General features: G+C 36.7%; 1 protein-coding gene across 1 annotated transcript in view; it reads left to right on the plus strand.

Annotated features, from left to right (window-relative positions):
• The window catches only part of LOC125645665 (uncharacterized), a 48223-nt gene that overhangs the window by 6001 nt on the left and 19544 nt on the right, over positions 1-22678 (plus strand). Inside the window, exons 7-20 of the mRNA XM_048871341.2 lie at positions 298-375; positions 573-724; positions 1050-1099; positions 1711-1822; positions 4463-4633; positions 4755-4884; positions 5151-5270; positions 5982-6033; positions 6505-6654; positions 6751-7077; positions 7420-7592; positions 18372-18564; positions 20509-20575; positions 22374-22496. Coding sequence (XP_048727298.2) covers positions 298-375; positions 573-724; positions 1050-1099; positions 1711-1822; positions 4463-4633; positions 4755-4884; positions 5151-5270; positions 5982-6033; positions 6505-6654; positions 6751-7077; positions 7420-7592; positions 18372-18564; positions 20509-20575; positions 22374-22496 — 1898 coding nt within the window. The remainder of the gene's footprint in view (positions 1-297; positions 376-572; positions 725-1049; positions 1100-1710; positions 1823-4462; positions 4634-4754; positions 4885-5150; positions 5271-5981; positions 6034-6504; positions 6655-6750; positions 7078-7419; positions 7593-18371; positions 18565-20508; positions 20576-22373; positions 22497-22678) is intronic.

The raw sequence follows: 22678 nt of genomic DNA on the forward strand, positions 1-22678 counted from the left end.
GTGTATTTTTAGGTATCTAGTACCAGGTTTATAATTGTATGATATAATGAAATATTTGGATTTATTAAACATTACCACGTGCTAGTATATGTGATTATAAATGTATTAGTCGTCTCCATATGAATGAAAAATTCTCAAGCGGGACGTTAAGCAATATACAATCAATCATGTATTGCTACATAGTGTGCATGCTTTCAATGTTACACTGTAAGATTACAGTTGTACATAATTCTGTGTTTAATTGCTAACTGTGTCTAGAATGTTTAACTTTTACATTCTTATTCAATCCGAAAACAGGTCGACATGCGGTACCAGGGTATCCGACAACCCGGTCTGAACTTCCGGGTCAAGGTCGCAGCTCTCTTACTCGCTGAAGTGAGTCGAATTAAAACTACATGTATTTCATATTTCAACAATCGTAAAGATGCTAATATTGATTCGGTTACATGAGAAATATAAAATAAAACTTACTATGTGAAGACGCCCTAATGTCAATAGACTAATATTCATCTTTAAAATCTATTTACTATTTTCATTGATGTTGACACTGTTTAATTCTCAATTCACACCAGAAAAAAGATTCGTACCAATGGACAGAATTGAAAAAAGAACCTGGATCGCCTCGGGAACTTCTAAATGCTGATGAGGCCCTGAAGGATTTCCGGTCTTGGATTAATAACAGTAACGATTTGCCCCTGCATGACCACGCCATCTTATTTACAGGGTGGGAACACTGAATAATTTAGCTGAGATATTCATATGAAAACGTTTTTAATTGCCTATCTACATGTATGGTTTTAAGTCCAGTCAGGCAGTGTTCAGTCTCAAATCGCGCACTGCATAATGCATGTACAAATGTATGTGCATAAATAACCGTTGTAATAATTATCCTACTTTATTCTCCCCAAAGCTGAATGTTTTGTAACTTCATAACAAGTTCAATGAACTTAGTAAAAAATCCAAGTCTTTGTTTTAGAGTGTAAATAGCCGACAATGGCCTCAACAACAAGGTTTTCTTATTTATGACTATTATCTTATCTCTGTTCCAGGTACAATTTGTATACCTCGGACGGATTTCAAAAGAAACTTCACACAGCAGGTGCGTTTTCTCTCTCCAACAATACTATCATTTATTATAATCAACATTATTTACACACATAGATGCTGTATTACACCAAGTGTTGTCTGTAGCGGTAACCAAGTGATTGGAGCTCTTGCTTTGTAATTGAGTAGCTCGGGTTCAACAGAGGACCCGTGTCACAGTAGGCGTTGGCTAGTCTGGATCATCCCGACGTTTATGTAAACTCCCCGGGTGAGCGTATAAACAAACGTCGGGATGTTCCAGGCTAAGCGTTGGCACGATTGTGCACTATGGTCTTAAGCTTCCACTACAGTTCATGACGTCTTATATGAATGAAAATTTGTCCAGTGGAACACAATAAAAGTATAAACATAAACTCCACAAAGATGGATCAAGAAAATATTCACGGTTATCCGACCTAAAATAGTACATTTTCTGCCCCTGCAGAGGGCATTGCAGACTCCACGATGACTGGAAATGAACCTGAGAGGGTGTGGATGAATGCAATCACCGTAACGCCCTTTAGATCCACCACTGCCTCAAATGTGTAATTTGAAGAAATAAGTTACATTTCATAAACTACTAATTATTATCTGTCTTCTAAATTTTTGCTCTTCTCTAATCCACAGGTTTGGCCTTTATTGGGTCCATGTGTAGGGGAGGGGGTGACAGTGTGTCTATTGTAGAGGATCATGGAGGTTTCCAGAACATCGCTACAGCCACCCACGAGATAGGACACAGGTAGGAGTCGATATGACGGAAAAGGGAGTGGAAGAGAGTGTGTGATAAATAGGTTTGTGGTAGAGAGGGTGTAGTAGAAAGTGTGTGATAGAGAGTGTGTAATAGAGAGTTTGTGACAGCGAGTGTGTGATAAAATGTGTTACAGAGAGTGTGTGATAAAATGTATTACAGAGAGTGTGTGATAGAGAGTGTGAGATAGAGAGTGTGTGATAGAGAATGTGAGATACAGAAATTGTGACAGAGTTTGAGGTAGAGGTATGTGATAGAGGAATTGTGACAGAGTGTGAGATAGAGAGTGTTTGATAGAAAGTGTGTGATAGAGAATGTGAGATTGAGAAATTGTGACAGAGTTTGAGGTAGAGATTATGTGACACAAGATGTGTAATTGAGAATATGTAGTATAGAATGTGCGGTAGACGGTATGGTAGACAATGTGATAAAGATTGTAGGGTTGGGTAAATATATTCTATTTCATAGTTGAAGGAACTATATGAGTTTAGATAAGTTCCTTTGTTTGAAATGATTAATTTCCTCTAAAACTACTGACACTAGGTGTTACATGACGATTTTCAGCACACGATATTTACAGTGTTTATTTTCGTGGCTTAAAAATATTTGCCATGCTGTGTCGATTACAGTTACGCGTGAATGAAAGAGAGCTAAATCTTTGTCTGTTGTCATGTTTTCCCCTTTTTGTTGAACGTACAGTCAACTCTCGATAAACCGCCACCTTTTGTTCTTATGAAATTATGGCATTATAACGAATTTGGCGATGAATTGAATTACTGCCATCTTGAAGAAATAGAGTTACTGTTCTTTTATATATAAGAGTTATCTTTCCTCTTTTTACAATACTTACGTAAGTGAGCGATCGGGTAACATTCGGTAAAACAATACTGTCTCGTCTATGTTATAAATCTTTCAAATCATAATTTTTCATTACTTCTATTGCCTCTTTCCGGCCATCAATGATCAAACTCACATAAATTCCGGCATTTTCACCGCTTATAATTCTGAAAGAAATTACATGACGTTGTTTGAAACGAGTTAGCCACCATTCAGAATAATTGAAATTGGACATTCCTAGCTCTGCACAATACTGTTTTCCCTTTTCAATTATCATATCCCCGGTAACAGGAATGTTTTTTGTCCTGACTTGCGTAAACCACATAAACAACGCCTTTTCTAAGTCAGTATTAAGTCCACTGCGGTGCCGTTTCCTGGCAGGCGGGCAAGAATTCCATCCTTTGCTGCTAAGATGTCGCCCACAGAAAAATGATTTGCAATATCCTGATGGGTACATTTTGGATGATGTCATTGGTACATAATGATTTGCTTTTTCTCATCAAAATTTAACAGGACCCTCTTTCGTGGCGAAGCCATAGCTAAATTGAAATGTGTTTCTATGATGTATAAACAACTTGACTGCAGTTCATCTCGAGTAATTTTCTTGTTTATTCAATACAGCAATTATTGGGATCCTTCTGTCCAGGTGATCCAGAGATCGATAATGACCAATTTACTGCTTCACTGACCACGTGCACCCATGGCGGTTTATCGAGATAATTAACACATTGAAATAGACTTTTGTAATGAAAACACTGTGGCAAATGGCGATAGCGAATTTGGAGGTTTAACGAGAGTTTTAAGTAACAGGAAAAATGTTCCTAGAAAAATACGGCGTTATAACGAAAATGGCGGTGAATTGAATGGCGATAATTCGAGAGTTACCTGTATATGAAAATTAGGCGAGCCTGTTGTATCTACTAGTAATTTCAAAGTGGGAATGCAGTTACTGATTTTTCAAAACTCAAAGTAGTAAATGATTAATGTAGGCTTGCTAGTGGGTCTTGGTCAAAAATGCAGTTTGGGATATATTTTTTTTCAGAATAGCCAGCTTAGTTGATATGGATTGGATGTGGCAGATTAAACGTTAGCTTTGTTGTCAAGACAAAATTAAATGCTATAGATTTATATGAGGCAGATTTAATTCAGATGAGATAGATTTAAGTGAGATGAATCTAATTCAGATTTAATTCAGATGAGATAGATTTAAGTGAGATGAATCTAATTCAGATTTAATTCAGATGAGATAGATTTAAGTGAGGTGAATCTAATTTAGATTTAATTCAGATGAGATAGATTTAAGTGAGATGAATCTAATTCAGATTTAATTCAGATGAGATAGATTTAAGTGAGATGAATCTAATTCAGATTTAATTCAGATGAGATAGATTTAAGTGAGATGAATCTAATTCAGATTTAATTCAGATGAGATAGATTTAAGTGAGATGAATCTAATTTAGATTTAATTCAGATGAGATAGATTTAAGTGAGATGAATCTAATTTAGATAGATTTACATATTGTAACTGAAACAGATGATTTAAGTGAAGCAGATTTAAGTAAGATAAATTTAAGTGTGACAAATTCTCAAAAGATGAGACAGATTTAATTTAGAAAAATTTTAATGAGACAGATTTACATTTTGATTAAGAAAGATTTAAATGAGACAAATATTACAAAGGTCAGTGAAACAGAATATCAATCAAAAAAGATTTGAGTAAGATAGGTTGAAGAGAGAGATTTAAGTGAGATTGATTTACATGTGAGATAAATTGCTATAATCCTTTACTTGCAGTCTGGGGTCTCTACACGACGGAGAGAACAATGCCTGTAATCCTAACAATCGTTACATCATGTCCTCGTCAGAAAACATCGACTCCGTGGCGCCAGAAAAACGAACTAATCAGTGGCACTTCTCCGCATGCTCACTCAACTACTTCCGGGAGTTCCTAATCAATAACAACAGGTGATTTCTTATTTGTTTCATTCTTATTCATATGGAATTCTAAAATACTTTTAGTTTTTATTTGTATTTCAACTACCGTTGCATATACATGTATTCAATATAATTTTCTGTTTTCTTTCAGGAACGGATTGACGTGCTTGTCAGACACACCACAACTTCCTTCTCCCCCGTCCTCGGTACCGCCAGGTCAACTTTACTCACCTGATGAACAGTGTAAACTCATCTGGGGCCCTCAGTCCTACCTATGTAGGGTGAGTATCAATCTGATCAGTCCTACCTATGTAGGGCGAGTATCAATCTGATCAGTCCTACCTATGTAGGGCGAGTATCAATCTGATTTAACCTGAAAATAACGTAATCAACTTATTGAATTCATTAAGAAAGTATCATTATCAATGTCTTTCAGATCCAAATATTTTAAATAATTAACAATTTCAGTCAAGAAGATTTGAGGTTCTTTATTTAATGCATGTGTCTGTTGAAGTTATTAACCAATACATGTACTTGTATTTTGAAGGGGAACGAATTTGGGGACGCCGGGTCGATATGCACGGCCATGTACTGCCGCGATCCCAGCAGCGGAAACGATTGTGTCTTGCACACGGCCGCCAGGGGGACTTCATGTGGAAACAAAAAGGTCAACTATATTGCATTGTCTTCCCACAGTTTATTTGAATGAAAAATATGATATAGATATTTGTAGAATGGCAGGATCAGTAGCATAAGTTACGTGGTTAGAAATATGCTACATATCGACAGCTTCACATTGACGAAGAATAATGAAATATTGGCCTGTTAGCAGACCTGATCATACGTTTTATCATTATCTAATACATAATGACAGCTGCAACAAATCCCTGATTCATATCGTTTTACTTTTCTACTAGATATTGGACACATCGTATTTAGGAACATTCTTATTCTGTATAAATCATCGCTGGATGTTATTGAAAGAAACATTGCAGTCATTCCCACTTTTGCAAAGCATATCTAGTTCTTCTATACTTTGTCAGCACCTCAATGGCTGCCGACTTCAACGCCACATAATCGTCTATATAACATATTGATCCCGTGTCAAATAGGCAGTGATTGTTCTTCCGCCAAGCATCCGGCAAAGTAAAAGTAACACGTCATTCGGATATGACCTTAAAACGGTAGAGTGTTGGCACGATAAAGAACCCTCATTGCTTCGGCACCAAGAGCCATCTGTGCCAATTCACCTGAGGCTGGTGACATCTCTATCTAAGTGAAACAATATATTCTCAAACAGGACATAAAACGATATAGGTGCATGCATCTTTAGCTGGACTACATAAATATATTCTAACTGTGCTTTATTTTATTGTAGTGGTGTGAAGAGGGGATATGTACCTTTTCAGAAAAGGCACCAGAACGTGCAGGTAATTAAGGTTAAACAATATTTGTAATTAATTGAAAGGACATTTCTACAGCCCTGCAGCCCCACAATTGTTATTAGAATAAAGATTAAAAATTTTCATTCCATGTTGTAACGATGTTCTGTTCTTGGTCAATACCTGCAACTTCTTCAAGACAACCGTTTTTATGCTGCACTGCATTGAAATCCTCTCAATGTGTGTTCTTATATCAGCCATTTTTAGTAACAGCCAATTATAAATGGAAAAACATTGGGGGGTTTTTAATATATATATTTTTCTCCCCAGTTTTGCGTTTTGGAAGACCTTGGATTTGTGCATAGTCAAAGCAAATCAAAATAATAATTACAACCCAAAGCATGAAAATAAAACTCCAGGGAATCTTGAAATCCAAAACATTCGCAGACGAAGTTATCGGTACATATGTTTACATTTGAACTTTGACACACTGTTCATAATTCTAACATTCTGTTACAGATTCGTGCGTTCTGGGGGATCAGCCGGGAATTGCCTTCATTAATAAAACTTGTGATGATTTGATTAAAGAACTACCTCAGTACTGTTACAAGGAAAAGGTCCGAGCCCGCTGTTGTTCATCTTGTTCTAAACATTATTCATGGATTGCAGGTTCGTGTTTGGTTAATGTTTAAAATACTAAACTCTTCGTGTAAATGTAAAACTTTTGTTGACTAACCATTTTTATGTTCTTTGTTGTGTGGATAGGTTGCGAGTACGGAGATCGAGTTCTGGGCTGTAAAGATTTCCACTGTAACATGGTGGAGGATCCAAACGTTCTCACCGACTGCTGCAAAACCTGCTCCTTCGGGACACTCATCCCGACAACACCCGCTCCTGATTTCTCCGTGCGTCCTTTTATCACAGACAAACCCACAGAGCACAGACCCCATATCTGTGTAGATCGCGCTGAAATTAACGGCCAGAGTTGTGGGAAGTTTCTTACGGAGCGAGGTCGACACTCGTGTTATGATAATAGGCTATCTGCCTATTGTTGTGGAACCTGTAGAAACCTGCTTAGTCTTCGCAGTCCAGGTGAGATTAAAAACTAATCTCCAATCACTACCATATTTTAATCAACCGTTCAATCTTGTTTTAAGGATTTTTCATCCAAAATTTAATTGAGGGCCTCCTGATATACGTGTTGTATTTAAATAAGTTACAAAATTAGGGGGTTTTCTTGGAAAGGGGGGATTTTTCTGTTACAAGATTATGCTGACTTGACGAGTTTAATTATATCAGTGTGTTGTATGTTCCAGATCTATATTGGATGCATGCATTTCGATTTCATGAAAGAATAATCTGAAGATTCGAAATATTCTAGGTTTTGATTTGAGCTAGAATATTCTTTGCGACTATATAATGATTTTCTTTCAGATTGTCCCTATGGTGACCGACTCCCAGACTTTTGCTCCCAGCAAGTGAATGTGACAGAGCGGTGGTGTAATAACTTTCGCCCTCATTGTTGTGACACGTGTAATACTAGTTCAGCGCCCAGTGTGTTCAGCCTAAGGACAGTATTTATAGTACTGACTTTTATTTTGTTCAGCGTCTGACGTACGCCATTGTGCTAGTGACAAATGCTTTATCTGTGATAGAATATATTGAAGTCAAATCCAAAACGGTGACACACTTTGGAATGTTTTATTTCTTATTATAAAACTTGTTATATTAAAAACTGTTCTTGTGCTATGTTTTTATTCTTTTATACATATTAAAATGTTTTAACAAAATTATCTCCATTAAGAGAGAGAGAGAGAGAGAGAGAGAGAGAGAGAGAGAGAACGTGTATAGTGAGGACAATTTTTAACCATTTGATAGAAACCGTGAGGTCAGAAAGTACACCATGAGGACAAAATTCTGTCCTCACAATCACATCCCCATAAACGTTATCCACAGCACGTGAAAGATGTAGGTACAAAATATTAGATTAGTGAGGGCAAGTGATGTGGGGACATGTTCCCACAAATATTCTCTCTCAAAACCATTTTTTCACAATTCGAAAGAGAGTATTAGATAAACTCTTATAGGTATCCCTATAGCTATATATAACACAATACATATTTGCCTTTACAACAACATATCTGTGTATTCTCTTCTAGACATTGTGAGAACGTCCTCACTTAACAGGTATCATCGTCCAGAGAGAGAGAGGGGGGGGGAGATAATGTGTGTAGTGAAGACAATTTCAACCACTTGATCTGCGTTGTGAAGACAGACGTGTACTGCGGAAACAACACGGCGCTAATTATTTTGGATTGGAAACATTGGCAGATATAGCATTACATGAATTACATGTAGAAAGTTTCTATTTCAGCAATTTTCTAACCTGAAGGTCACCAAGCAGAATGATAATTAGAACTTATTCAGCCTCTGCTAAGTTATCCACTAACACGAACCCCAACACCCTCTATAGATCCGCCACTGAAGTCCCCTTCCATATATATCAGCATCCACGGAACCCGTTAAGGTCTTCACTAAGATCACTGCTATTTAAAACCTCGAAATCCCCACCCTTTCGATCCGCCACTCAGATCCCTGCTTTTCACATCGATGAATCCTTAAACCTTTGTTCTGAGTTATGTATAGCATCTGTCATACAGGTAGAATGTATGTACATGTAATATTTTGGTAAGTTTAAGTTCAAATCGGGTATGTATAAAATATTTCTGTTTCTCTAGATAGAAAGTGTAATTCATATAATACCAGTAATTGAAACATTCATAACTGATTTGTCAATTGTTCATAGTTAAACTTAGCAAAATTGTTTAAAAATTGAAATTTTTTGTCGATCGCGAGTACTGTGCGATTGTTTCATAAGATTAAGTACTCCAGCTGTCAGTGCATTCTTTGACTAAACTGTGGATATCCAGACTTGAAACTAGTGGAGGTGGTGCGACATCACTTATGTACTACCAAAGCCATATCTTAACCATAAGAACAAAATTTGACTCATCATTAGAACTATATTACGCATGTCGGGGATACATCCTTAATTAATTTGATATATTACATGTATATCCTTTATTCAGTTCATGCAGCCCTCTGCCCCCTTCTCCCTCTCTAAACTTTTGAAATTTAAATTAAATCATGGTCTCTTGCTTAGAAAAACAAAACGTTAAAAGAAACAATAATGTTTTTTCCATTCTCAGAGAAATAAATGACAATACCTTTTGATTTATTGTTATTTTTATTGGGAGAACTTATATTTTATTCCATAAAAAACTTAAAATTTGTATCATTTTATCAATTTCACTTCATTAGAAATGAAAGAAAATAGTGAAATTACTACATATGCGATATATCTCAAGCCCTATAAAATTCAGCAGCTTCCAGGGGCTTAAGGCGGCCCCCAGCCCCCGTACCTGCCTCATGAAGTTGCGCCCCCTATCTTCAATTCCTGGGTTCGCCCCTGCAACCCCTCCCTTCTTCCTCTTTTCAGAGAGATTCGGTCATTTACCAAATGTGAACACTTTTAATTGGTATCTAAGAGTGGAAGGAAAATGTAAGAATATGTTTCATCTCGTTAGTCACGACTTACGCTTACCGAGTCCGGCAGTACCTACCCCACCTCTGAGCATGAACAGAGACAATTGGATTGGATTGGTCCATCCTTGATCTACTTTTGGACTAAAATTAGGTCAGACAATTTTCCGGGATTTTTTTTTTTCTATGACGGATACAGATATTGCCCTGATATTTAGTCAAAGGCTTCCTCTCAGAGGAATACAAGGTCAGTTTGCATTTCAGCTGGATAGGTCCGTCCTTGACCTACTTTTGGACTAGAAATAGGTCAGACAGTTTTCATGGCCTTTTCATTACGGATACAGATATTGTCCTGATATTTAGTCAAAGGCTTCCTTTCGGAGGAAGACAGGTGCAATAACATTTCAGCTGGATTGGCGCACAATGACCTACAGTAATTTTGGGGTAGATGTAGATCAAACAGTTTTCCAGATTGTTTTTGGTATGAGAGAGAGAGAGAGAGAGAGAGAGAGAGAGAGAGAGAGAGAGAGAGTTCTATGGTACTAGTTTTATACATGAATGCTACTAGGAAAGTAAAAACAAAAGATTTTTCATATTAAACATATTTCAAATTGAAATTCATCAATATATAAAATGAAGCAAGTCAAACATGTAATCATTTAATGAGATTAACAAAAAGGCGATCACGGCCCCCCATTGAAAATGGTATTGGAATCGCACAAGAATTCCAAATATTTATTCCCATTAAACAATTCAGAATATATTCTCTAGAGAGATATCTATGGTTATCTTACTCCTCCCCCCCCCCCCCTTCAACCTCCTCATCTATCGCGGCCGGCGACGATATATTCCAATAGTCTATTGTCTTCGACGACAGTATGTACCGTGATACAAAAAATATGCCTTGTCTTGGCATATATTATCATCGGCGACAACATGTAGTACAGGTACCCATGCCCAGAAATCCCATTCGGCCTAAACTCGTTGGCTTCAATAGTACCATATTACATAAGCATGCTGATTGATAGTAGCCTCACTTATATTGCGGTCACTGATCATGATTTATAACGGTTTTCCTGCACAGTAGATTTTGCTAGGAATTTCTTGGCATGGTAAACAAGTACGATATAGACGAGTTTGGAACGGAAAATTTGAAAGAGTGGGTGGTAGTAAAAATAATTTTAACAAAAGTACGAACGACTGTATCAATACACACTCTGCATCAAGAAAGGGATATTTGATATTCTACAAAATAAGCTGGCATCGGGATCGATCGTCTAATGTGTAAAGGTATCACATCGCTAATTATCCAATCAAAATGAACTTTGTCTAAAGTGTAAATGTATCACACCCCTAATTGTCCAATCAAAATTAACTTCGTCTAATGTGTAAAGGTATCACACCGCTAATTGTCCAATCAAAATGAACATCGTCTAATGTGTAAAGGAATAACATCGCTAATTGTCCAATCAAAATAAGCCTAGTCATTTAGTTGTCAGTCGTAGTTCCATATGTTTAAAAAAACATTTTTTCTTGTGCGATTCTTCTCATTTCCTCTTCTTCTTTTCTCTTAATTTCTGTACCCCTGATTAGGAAATGTTGTGTAATTTTCAGATATAATCAGTTGTATACAAAGGAACTATTTGATGTTGGTAGCTGAGGCTACTTCCTGAGGTGCACTCTCGAAGGCTGTTTACACACATGTAAAAAAAAAACAACAAACATGTAGATTTGATCATGAGGTTAGTCTTGTTTGCGGGTAAATACTTTCGAAAATTCTGCTTAGGATGTTTTTTGCGGTGTCGGCAGACAATGAACATTTCCGACAGCGTTATTTGGCATCAATTTTACAAACTGATTTAAATGATTTTTCCCACAGGGGCCAAGTCCGTTTTGGGCCCGAACTCTGCGATAATATGGTACATGTATCAGAGTGTTCGGGACCAAAACGGGCTTAGCCCCTGTGGTTTTTCCTTCTATAGTAATATACAGTGAAAATAGTTACCGGTGTGATACTTTAAAGGCCACCATGCAAGGGTGATCCCAACAAAAAGTATGCGCGAAACATTTTTTAAGGTATTTAGGGTGCATTTCTTTTCACCTGCCTAACTTCATTTGTTTCATGAAATTCCTATGCTTGTCGCTTATTAGAAGGTCAATAAAATTAGACAGAATAGAGGCAGAACTTTGAATTTTAACAAGCGATAAATTACAACTTTCTCTAACGATTCATTCCAAATATGTTACGATATCTTTCCTTAGAAGTCAAGTGCAAGGGGTGGGGGTGGGGGGATCACAGTTTGTAATTTTTGCCATTACACATTTTTACGCCAAAACTATGGGAAGATTTGGTGTGCAAAAATATTTTTCAAAAATGACCAAATAAGATGATATGGGGTTATTTGAGTGTTTTAGTTGAATACACATAAATCATAACCATGCCAAGAAATCCCGTCCGGTCTGAACTCGTTGGCTTCAATAGGATCATGTTACATATGCATGCTGTACTAGGCGTCACATAACTCTTAATTGCGGTCACTAATTTATTACGGTTTTCCTACACCGGGGATTTTGCAAGCAATTTCTTGGCATGAACGGACAATATGTACCGTGAGGGTACGTGCATATCGTCGCCAAGGACGATATGTGCCAAACGGCAATATGTACCATCACAGTGTGCACTGAACGGCGGAATTACAAGAGTCTTGAACTTTTATACACATTTACACTAATCATTATGATAATTTAACTTTATTATAAGCTTATATTACCGTAAAAGCAAAATTAATTGATTTAATACCCCCATCACACTAGGCCACGTTCGTACTACGACCATGTAAAAATTGATGATCGTAGTGCGATCGGGTACGTCGTAGTAAGGTCGTAGTAAGAACGTAGTAAGGTCTTTATGGTCGTGATGGTCGTGGAGCAACTTTGAACATGCTCAAAACAAACGTAGTGCGGTCGTGGTCAAATTTGATCGTAGTGGAAGCGTAGTAAGGACGTACTAAGGTCGTATTTAGATCGGCATTGGTCGTAGTAGCATCGTAATGGGATCGTGATGCAGAAGAAACCTACTGCACTGCGATTCCACTACGCTCTCTATACGACCATCCCGTTTTCACTACGTTCTCATTACGATCATCCTGTTTGCACGACGTTTTCTTCACGCTTCCGCTACGATCACGGCACGTCCATACTATGTTGTTGAAGACTGTAGTAAGTTTCTACCAAGATCATCCCGTCCTTAATACGTCCTCACTACGATTTCACTGCGCGCAAGCCACGACCGAATCACGTTCTGTTCCCCCCCACACACTGGTATAAAAACTGAACAAAAGTTGCATATGACCATTGCTTCTTTGGAATCATGGAAAGGCCAGACCAAGAAATATTGATGGAGATGTTGATGCATATTCAGTATATGGCACTTAACGACCAAGCTGCTATATTGTTACTTAGGCGAAGGAGGAGGAGAATCGTAAGGCAGCGTAGATCTTGCTGGGTACGACCTTGGCTTTCTGTTGAAAAAGACTTCAGTTTGGCCATTATGATCAACTGATGAATGAATTGAGGATGGAGGATCAATAGTCCTGAAGGTTCTGAGCTGTATTTATACTGAATCTGGATCTGATTCAGCTGCTGCAAAGCGTGGCGACATCGACGCGGAAACGTGGTAGAACCGTAGTAAGATCGTGGTAGAATCGTAGTAAGATCGTGGTACAATCGTGGCAGAAGCGTAGGAAACTCGTGTTGCAGTCGTGGGAGTCGTGGTGAGAGCGTAGTTAGAACGTGATGGACGTAGTGGGAGCGTAGTAAGAACTTGATGAACGTAGTGAGAACGTGGTGAAATCGTAACAAGGCCGTAGTTTAATCGTAGTGGAGTCGTGATAAGAGCGTAGTGAGGACGCCGTAACATCGTGAAGACAGACAAAATTACAAATTCATGCCGTTCGCACTACGATCTCACCACGATTTAAAAAATATATAGAACGTAGTGAGGTCGTGATGTAGTGTGACAGGGCCATAAGCAATTTATGGTGCAGTTCTAAGCCTGCAATGATAAATCGTCGTTTTCTTTCCTTTGTAAAATGTATTCTAATCGCACGAATAAACTTTTACTCATAAGTTAACTTTCTAAAACTTCTACTGAATGGTCTATACTTACCATGCGTTGATTGGAAAGTGATTTCTTAAATTTAAAACAGCATCCAAAATTAACACAATTTAAAGGAATGAGGAGAAAAAGAAAAATATCATGTGTTTGACAACGATTATATATTTTCTCGTAATTATGGGATAATTATCTTGTAATTACGAGAACTTTTCTCGTAATAATGAGATCATTTCTCGTAATTACGAGATAATTATCTGGTAATTGCAAGATCTTTTCTCGTAATTTCGAGATAATTATCTCGGATGGTTGATTCATTTTTTATATGATACAACCTATCATTGGGTCAAATGCTGTCTGACGTGTTTGAACATACCGATTGTTAGACCGTTCTTGGCACACTGATTTCGACTATACGTACGGATAAAGTTCTTCGTTTACCTGATCAAGATATAGGGCTCACGGCGGGTACGTGCGACCGGTCGACAGGGGATGCTTACTCCTGCTAGGCACCTGATCCCACCTCTGGTGTGTCCAGGGGTCCGTGTTCATTTCTCTCTATTTTGTATTGCTTATGGGATTTATGAGATTGATCACCAGAAGTGAAATCACTAAATAGGCTTTCGTACCTTAATCATCTTTCCTATCTCGTAAATTTCTTGTAAATTTCATGAATTCGTGATAATTTCTGAAACAACATCCAGGGTCCTGACAAAATATAGACATATGTTAATTTACAATATCAATGCAACAGATAATTATACATCTTTTAAAAATTATCAAGATAAAACAATCCATTGCGTGACATGACAACTTATTGAACACAAAACTATTTACAACCAAAAAATAGTTTTGAATGAACGACAATGAAGGAAAATAATATATAAGTTCCCTAGACGTTTGGGATTCTTCTTCTCGATTTCTGGGACGTTTCGTCACCAAGATAAAATAAAACAAAGTAAAACGTCTTGAGGGTCGGTGTAATGAACAAAGCTATCATTTAATTTTGATTTATCCATCATACTCATATCAGTTTTCATCAGGTCATTCCAATATCAGGACATTTCACCTTTGATGTACATGTAGTATAAGTTTAAAATAACAAATAACCATATTATTGATTTTTAAAAATATCATTTGACAAATGTATCTTGAGAAAGAATTCAATATGAAAACAAATATCATCAAAAGAAGCTTTGTGACAATAAAATAACACATCAGGACCTCAATAACGCTCTAGAGACCGTGTCATCAGTTCATTCCGATATCAGGACATTACACCCTTGGTTTATTTTAAACCTAAGATAATGAAAAATAACCAACAAATATTGAAAATAATAGTTGAATATCATAAGATATATACCAACTCATAAACATAATTAATTTGGATGCATAAAACCGTAAAAATGTATCATTTTTGTAGAAATGTCTCATCAGGACATTACACTAAATATCGGGACATTTCACTCCTCGGGTTTGAAAATGATGAATTATTATGCATTAAAATGCATATATTTTTAAAAAATTAGTATTTTATGAAAGAAAAACTTATATTTAATTAGATCAAATCTTAAAATATCATATTTTTAAAATATGCTTTAGAGTAGATAGAATTATTGCCCATCAGGTCAATCAGGACATTACACTTTCAGGTCATTACACCGACCCGACGCTTGATTTTCAAATCGGGCTCGGTGTTCTATCATTCCAAAATCTGAAACGTGCGGCATTGTTTTGTTTTTTCGAAATCCGAAAAGATTTTTTTTCAAGCTGTTGTTAAGACTAAAGAGGAAGGAATTTGATTGAATGCTACTCATTCAATTCACAGACTAGCTATAGCGCTAACATGTAAGTTTGAAGACCCGAGGTTAACGCATTCCTGTAGAACACTCAACAACTGTCTAATGACCCTATCTTGAAGATTTTTAGTTCAGATTCTATTGCATTGAAGATAACTTGCCGACCACTGGCTGTTGTTTCATAGGCTTCGTAAATTATACAGTTGAAAAGTCTATGAAACAAACGCCTGTGTCATGATATCTACACGATTTTCAAAAATAAGTGATCAGTGTTTACAAATACAAAGTGATTTTTGAAAAGTTATAAAAATATATTCATTTGATCATACTAAGGTATCTGAATTTCAATCAATAAATAGATCTATATTATTAGAAAAACATTATACTATATATTTGAATACACAAGTGTGTTTAGAGAGAGAGGGGGAATGAGATTGAGACTCTTTAATAAAAATTCTGATAATTGTACCTGTGACTTGATGGGTATGAGCTGTTTTTCTTTTCAACTAGAGGCTGGAGCTGATTGGACTACTAATGAGAGGTGTCATGGTGTACAGATTTTAGTAAATGCCACTAATTGTTTGTGGAGAAAGGACCATTTGTGAGAGTCTGTGTGTGAATGTTTGTGGATGGTTCTGTCTTCTTTTGGTATAGCAACACAATGATGCACACTTTTAATATTCCGAATATCCAACGTTTTCCTGGCTTTTTTATGATTTTGATATTTACTGTGCAGTCTGCTATTAATCAGCATTGAGAGTTGGGCACTGTAGTGTGTTTATCATGTTGGCGACACTGCTTATGTTGCAATAATTTATATATGTAATGAACAATTCGACGTACATATTTTTAGGTTTTAGCTCACCTGTGCCAAAGGCTCAAGTAAGCTTTTCTGATCAAAATTTGTCCGTCTGGCGTCGTTGGCGTAAACTTTTCACATTTTCATCTTCCTTTCCAGAACCACTGGGCCAATTTCAACAAAACTTGGCACAAAGCATCTTTGGGAGAAGGGCTTTCAAGTTTGTTCAAATGAAGGGCCATGCCTCCGTCAAAGGGGAGATAATCACAAAAATTGGGCGGAGTCATTTAAAAATCTTCTCAAGAACCACGGAGCCAGAGGAGCTAATATTTACATAAAAGCTTCCTGACATAGTGCAGATTCAAGTTTGTTACAATCATGACCCCTGGGAGTAGGATGGGGCCATAATAGGGAATCAAAGTTTTACGTACAAATATGGGAAAATCTTTTAAAAATCTTCTTCTCAAGAAACACTGGGCCAGAAAAGCTGAGATTTATATGAAAGCTTCCTTGCATAGTGCAGATTCAAGTTTGTTAAAATCATGACCCCAGGGGGTAGGATGGGGCCACAATAGGGGATCAAAGTTTTGCTAATATATAGAAAAAAGTCTTTAAAAATCTTCTTCTCAAGAACCATTGGGCCAAAGAAGTTTACATTTGCATGAAAGCTTCTTCACATAGTGCAGATTCAAGTTTGTAAAAATAATGGCCCTGAGGGTACCGTAGGATGGGGCCACAACAGGGGATCAAAGTTTTACATACTAATATATATATATATATATATATATATATATATATATATATATATGGAAAATCTTTAAGTATGGGCCAAGGTGACTCAGGCGAGTGATGTGGCCCATGGGCCTCTTGTTTGTCTTGTGATGTACGAGGGTCCCAGACGCTACATCTGTCTTCTGTTGCTTGGTTATGACCAGCTGATGATTGTTTGCTTAACCCAACAATAGAGACACAGGGTATAACCAAATGATGACCTCCACCATGCCAGAATCATCTACCATAGTACATCAGTATACGATACGTACAGTTCATGTATTCAACCACGAGTGGCTGTGATAAGACGAAATATTTCATTAGTTTTAAAGAACAGCAAAAATACTTGAATTTTCAAGATATCGTACCATCTGATCAACATTGTCAATGCCTATAGGTTGTTGGTGTACAGGTTATTTTGTAATTTATCAATATTGGCAATGTCTTTCTCCACATAAACTATTTCTGTAATGGAAGTTATTAGGTCACTTGAGTCACTCAGGTGACGTATTGCTATTGGTCTGTGTGCATTGTCCATTAACAACTTCTTCCCAGAAACTACTGGGCGAATCTTGACCAAACTTGAAAAGAGGAGGTAGTCCTTTACCAAAATTGTAAATTTGATGATCCCTGGGGTAGGGGTTCTGTCCCCAGGGTGGGACCAAACTTAGTATAGAATATTCATGTGTAAGTTTGCTGATACTGTATAAAATCTAAATGGCCGAAAAGGATGTACAAAAATGGTGATGAATTTCACAACCCAGAGTTTTGACTCTAGGATGGGTCCAAATTAGTCATATCTTTTAATGTTAATATTACACCTATTATATTATGTAAAGCCTTTCATCAGTGTATGCACTTTTGAGGGCATTGAAGTTTTGAGAACACATCATTGTTTTATACTGTTTGTGAACATTAGAATTTAGCTTAGATATTCAGAACAGGAAATCTTTTCCATATTTCATAGCCCTTGGAAGTAGTGATACTTTTTTTATTAGTACTCAGGTGACCGATAAGGCCTGTGGGCCTCTTGTTTTGTAATGTGATGGAGAGGGTAATGGTTTCAAGTCGATTTGTGATAGAACTTGAAATCAAACTGGTAGTGAATTCACATCAGGCAATGAAGAGTGTGATACATTGGAGATCCTGAGTACTAATCCAACCAAAAACCACTTTCTTCCCATCTCTTTCCTGTTTGAAATTAAAGTAAAAATGTAGGACACAAAGATTGTACATAAACTTCATGAGTTGAGTGGAATAATGAACCTCCAGATGTCTATGTACACGTGTATGAATAAACTCTGTTGTGCTCGCTTATCCAATATTAGTGTAATCATAATGTGTACATTTCAATAGAGAGTACAATCCACACATGGAATCTCCAATGGTACAGCAAGCCTTTAAGGCGGCTCCCCTTACCACCGAGTTCTTCCTACAGGGTAGCGTGCTGGAAAACTCCCTGGAGACACTGTTGAACCGCCTTAAGGGATTGTGTGACAGTGCAGATCTTCAGCAGGAGACTTTCCAGGACCATGAGATGGTGTTCCACATCAGTAAGTTACACTGTTACCATAGTAACACAATATCAGTAAGTTACACTGTTACCATAGTAACACTACATCAGTAAGTCACACTGTTACCACCGTAACAACATCAATAAGTTTCACTGTTACCATAGTAACACAACATCAGTAAGTCACACTGTTACTATAGTAACACAACATCATTTAGTGATGAAACGATTATCGATCATTTTTGGCTCGTCGATTCCGATTATCGATTCCATTTTTCATAATCGATTGTCGCCCGAACACAAGCCCATTATAAACAAATCAACTATGTATATATCAATCAACACATTTGAAAAGGAAGAAGGCTTTAGATATCATCATCATGGATATTGAAATCAACTCAATAATAATGAAGTTGATAACTAATCCAAGATTCTTCTGATTCTTATCCCTGCTTTTATATTACGACATGTGCGGGGAGAGTCAGAGCGGACTCCATAATGAAAAGACTTGTGAGAATTCGGCGACAGCAGCCAGTGTCGCTGCTCTGCCTACCGTTTACATCTTTATTTCGCTGATCTAGATAGGATTCAGTTATTGGATGAGTATTCCTCAGGTTAATCATGGCTACTTTGACGCCGATTGGAATTTTGTGTATTTGTGTGCTGACGTTATGCGCAAAGAACTCGAATGGCGAGGAGGTGACCAAAGTCAAAATGATGCTTCTTTTGTCAGTGTTAGAACTTTTTACACGGCAATAGCATCAATTTAGTCATGGTTAACTTGTAAAATAATCATCCGATAACCGAATTCCTGCGTCTTGGATGGTAAATCCGTGAAATAAAGTTGTAAAAGGTAGGCAATGCAGCGACACTAGCTGGTGTCGCTGAATTCCCACTTTTCATTATAGAGTCCGCTCTGACTCTCTCCCGCACATGTCATGATATAAAAGCGGCGATAAGAGTCGGAGGAATCTCGGATTAGTTGATAACTTGATATATCTCCCTACCCATGGAAACCAAAGTCGGACGTCTGAATACTTACTAGTTAGGTTTCATAAAAATAAACTTAAGCCAATCTGGATGTCATGGTTATAAAAAAAAACACCATTTCATTCTTCGTAAATAAGCTAATAGATGTGTGTATGTTGCACATATCCATAAAACTAAAAGGAAATAACCCCAAAATAATAAATATTTATTAACTATGTGTAAATACCGATTATATCAATCATTGATCGATCTAGTTCTTCCGATTTTGACCGATTATCGATTATGAAATTTTCCGATTATTTAACACTAACATCAGTAAGTCACACTGTTACCATAGTAACACAACATCAGCAAGTCACTGTAACTGTTGATAATTATTCCGTGACTATGTTTTAAATCCACAGATCAGTACGTGAATTTTTCAGAGAACTCATTCTGTTGTTCTTAAAATCTGTTTATTAATGTATTCGCTATGTGTTATCACTAACGTGTTGTAGAGTCTCTAAACCTGGATATGGTGTCACTTGTACAAAATCAAGGACACTAAAACCCAATGACATCATACATATTTTTCTGGAGTGGGAAATCCCCCGTCACACATACAAACACAGCAGTTAAACCTAAACCTCACTATCATTTGAGCCGTTCCTAGCAAAAAAGACCCTTATCTTATCCAACAATGTTTCTCAAAAACGTCATAATGAAGAAATGTGACGTCATTTTTGGCATACTTGTATAGGCAAAGGTCACGATTACAAATCACAAGTTGGTTATCATCTTTGATTGACTGTAATATTTTAACGACAATCAACGTTGCTCTAATATTTTGAGAGATGTTCTCTATAGTTCACACTTTAGCACTAAAATACTTAAGGGCCCTTTTTCCTAGGAATGGCTCATTTTATTAAGTAATGAAATAAGGCTATACATGTAGTAATCTTTAGGTTAGAAGTAATACTGGGATTCTTTCAGTTTGAATCTTTATATTTCACAGAGAACACATCAGTTCCCACACCTTTAGTGTTCAGAGTCAGACATTCCTTGGTTCAAACAGATTGTTGGTAAGTCTTTCTCCCTTCTCTCTCTCTCTCTCCCTCTCTCTCATTTAGTAGATAGTGAGCATAAAGGGTTGTTCAATGGCAGAAACTTACAGTAAGCATTGAATGTTATCAGTACACTATACTGAAGCCACATTTATTGGTGTCGGATGACAGAAACTTACGGGAGTTTTTATCCACCCTCCCCCTAACTATTTGAATTTCGAGTTTTATCTGACATCAATCTTCTGATCTCGCCCTTTCGATAGGATAATTACAATGTGATATTACACTGGAGTTGAATTAATTAGTGCAGTATGTTTTATGGCTTTCAATGTTTATACTGTAATATATTGAAAGTCTGAATTATTTACAGTAAACAAGTAACATGAGCTCTTTAACCAACTATATAACATAAAACACATAGCACCAATGATATAGATATATACAGGGACTGTATAGAAACACAGATATAAACAGAAGAATCGAGGATAAGAAGGGGGTAAGAAACAGTCTGCATGGGCTACATTTACAATTTACTTCCCCACACCAATTTAGGATATAATTTGAAAAATGACTGATGAAAAATTTATTGACTTAATATGGCAAATAGTTTCAGAGCTTTGCTGTCTCATATCTGAAAGATTTGATCCCATATCTGGTTGTTCTTGATCTGGGTACTTAAGCTGTATTCATATTACATGTATATCTAAAGTTGTATGAATAGTTTTTTATAACAACTAAATTTTGTTGAAAAGCTGGGCTAATTTTGTGAATGATTTTAAAAGGTTCCAGAGCTGTTGTTTGCATTCTCCTGGTTTTAAATGATGGTAATTTTGACTGATTTAATAAATTTTCATACATGCTTTTGTAATCATTATGAATAAATCTCAAAGCTCTTTCCTTTATCTTTTCAATTTTGTGGATGTTTTGCTCAGACCAGTAGTGTCATGTCAATGGACAATAACTAAAATTGGACATAATAAATGAATGGTATATTGTTAAATGTTTGCCTACAGCAGTAATAGATTTGTTCTATTATGATGTTCCATATAAGACAACCTCTCTGTTTGTTGTCAGTCTGTCTGTGTGTCACAGCCGAGTTGCTATTTACAACAGATCAAGAAACATGCAATATGATAGATTGTTTTGTTCTTTATTGGAAATATTGATTGATTTAATGTTTTCTGCCACACTCAACAATTTTTCAGTTATCTGGTGGCACCCAGTTTTTATTGGTGGAAGAGAGAACCCAGATACAATGTACCTGGGAAGAGACCACCGACCTTCTGAAAGTAAACTGGGAAACTTTCTCACTTATTGGCAGGAGCGGGATTCGAACCCGCACTTATTGGAAATAAGCTAAAATTGCACATTTAACATTTAGTTTGAGCTAAAATGGCTACTAAAATCCAGAAAGAGTAAGTCCATGTATTTCCTGGATTTGTTAGAAAAGTTCAATGAGAATATTTAGGAAAAGTATACACGTCATTTAAGAAATTAATATGTGTGTTACAGGGGTACATAAACATAATAAACACTTTCTGAATTTGCTTTTTAAATTGTTACAGAACTTTTCTGTAATAAATCACACTGGGCTTTTATGTGTAGTATAAAGGGTGTATGTCACAGTGCTAATGTGTCAATAAATGTAACTTGTGTATAAACAAGAACAATGTATTATGGACGAAACATTGGTGAATGCATTTATTCGATTATAACCAGATATTATTTCTGACCCTCTGAAATTCACATACATACATGTACATGTGGTTTGTAGTCAGACTGCAAACAGTTTCATGTAATTCTGTTTGATTGACAGGTCATTGAGGTATTTAGGTAATGCGGAGGTTGGAGACAAGAATCGCCCTACATTGGTCCGGAATTACATCGACTGTCCCACGTCAGACAACGTAGCCCAGTTTATTACAGAACTAGGCTTCAAGTACGTGGTTTATTTTGAGGATACATTGATAGTAGGTGATGTAATACTATAGTCGATGGTGACCCAGGATTTCACTGATTATTCAAGTGTGGATTTAATAGGGATGCATCTGGCACTATCCTCCATCTCCCAACCCCACCCCTAGAATTGTCAAAGTTTAAAAATCTAAAGAATTTTTTTTT

Source organism: Ostrea edulis, chromosome 6, assembly GCF_947568905.1.
Source record: "Ostrea edulis chromosome 6, xbOstEdul1.1, whole genome shotgun sequence".
Lineage (NCBI taxonomy): Eukaryota > Metazoa > Mollusca > Bivalvia > Ostreida > Ostreidae > Ostrea > Ostrea edulis.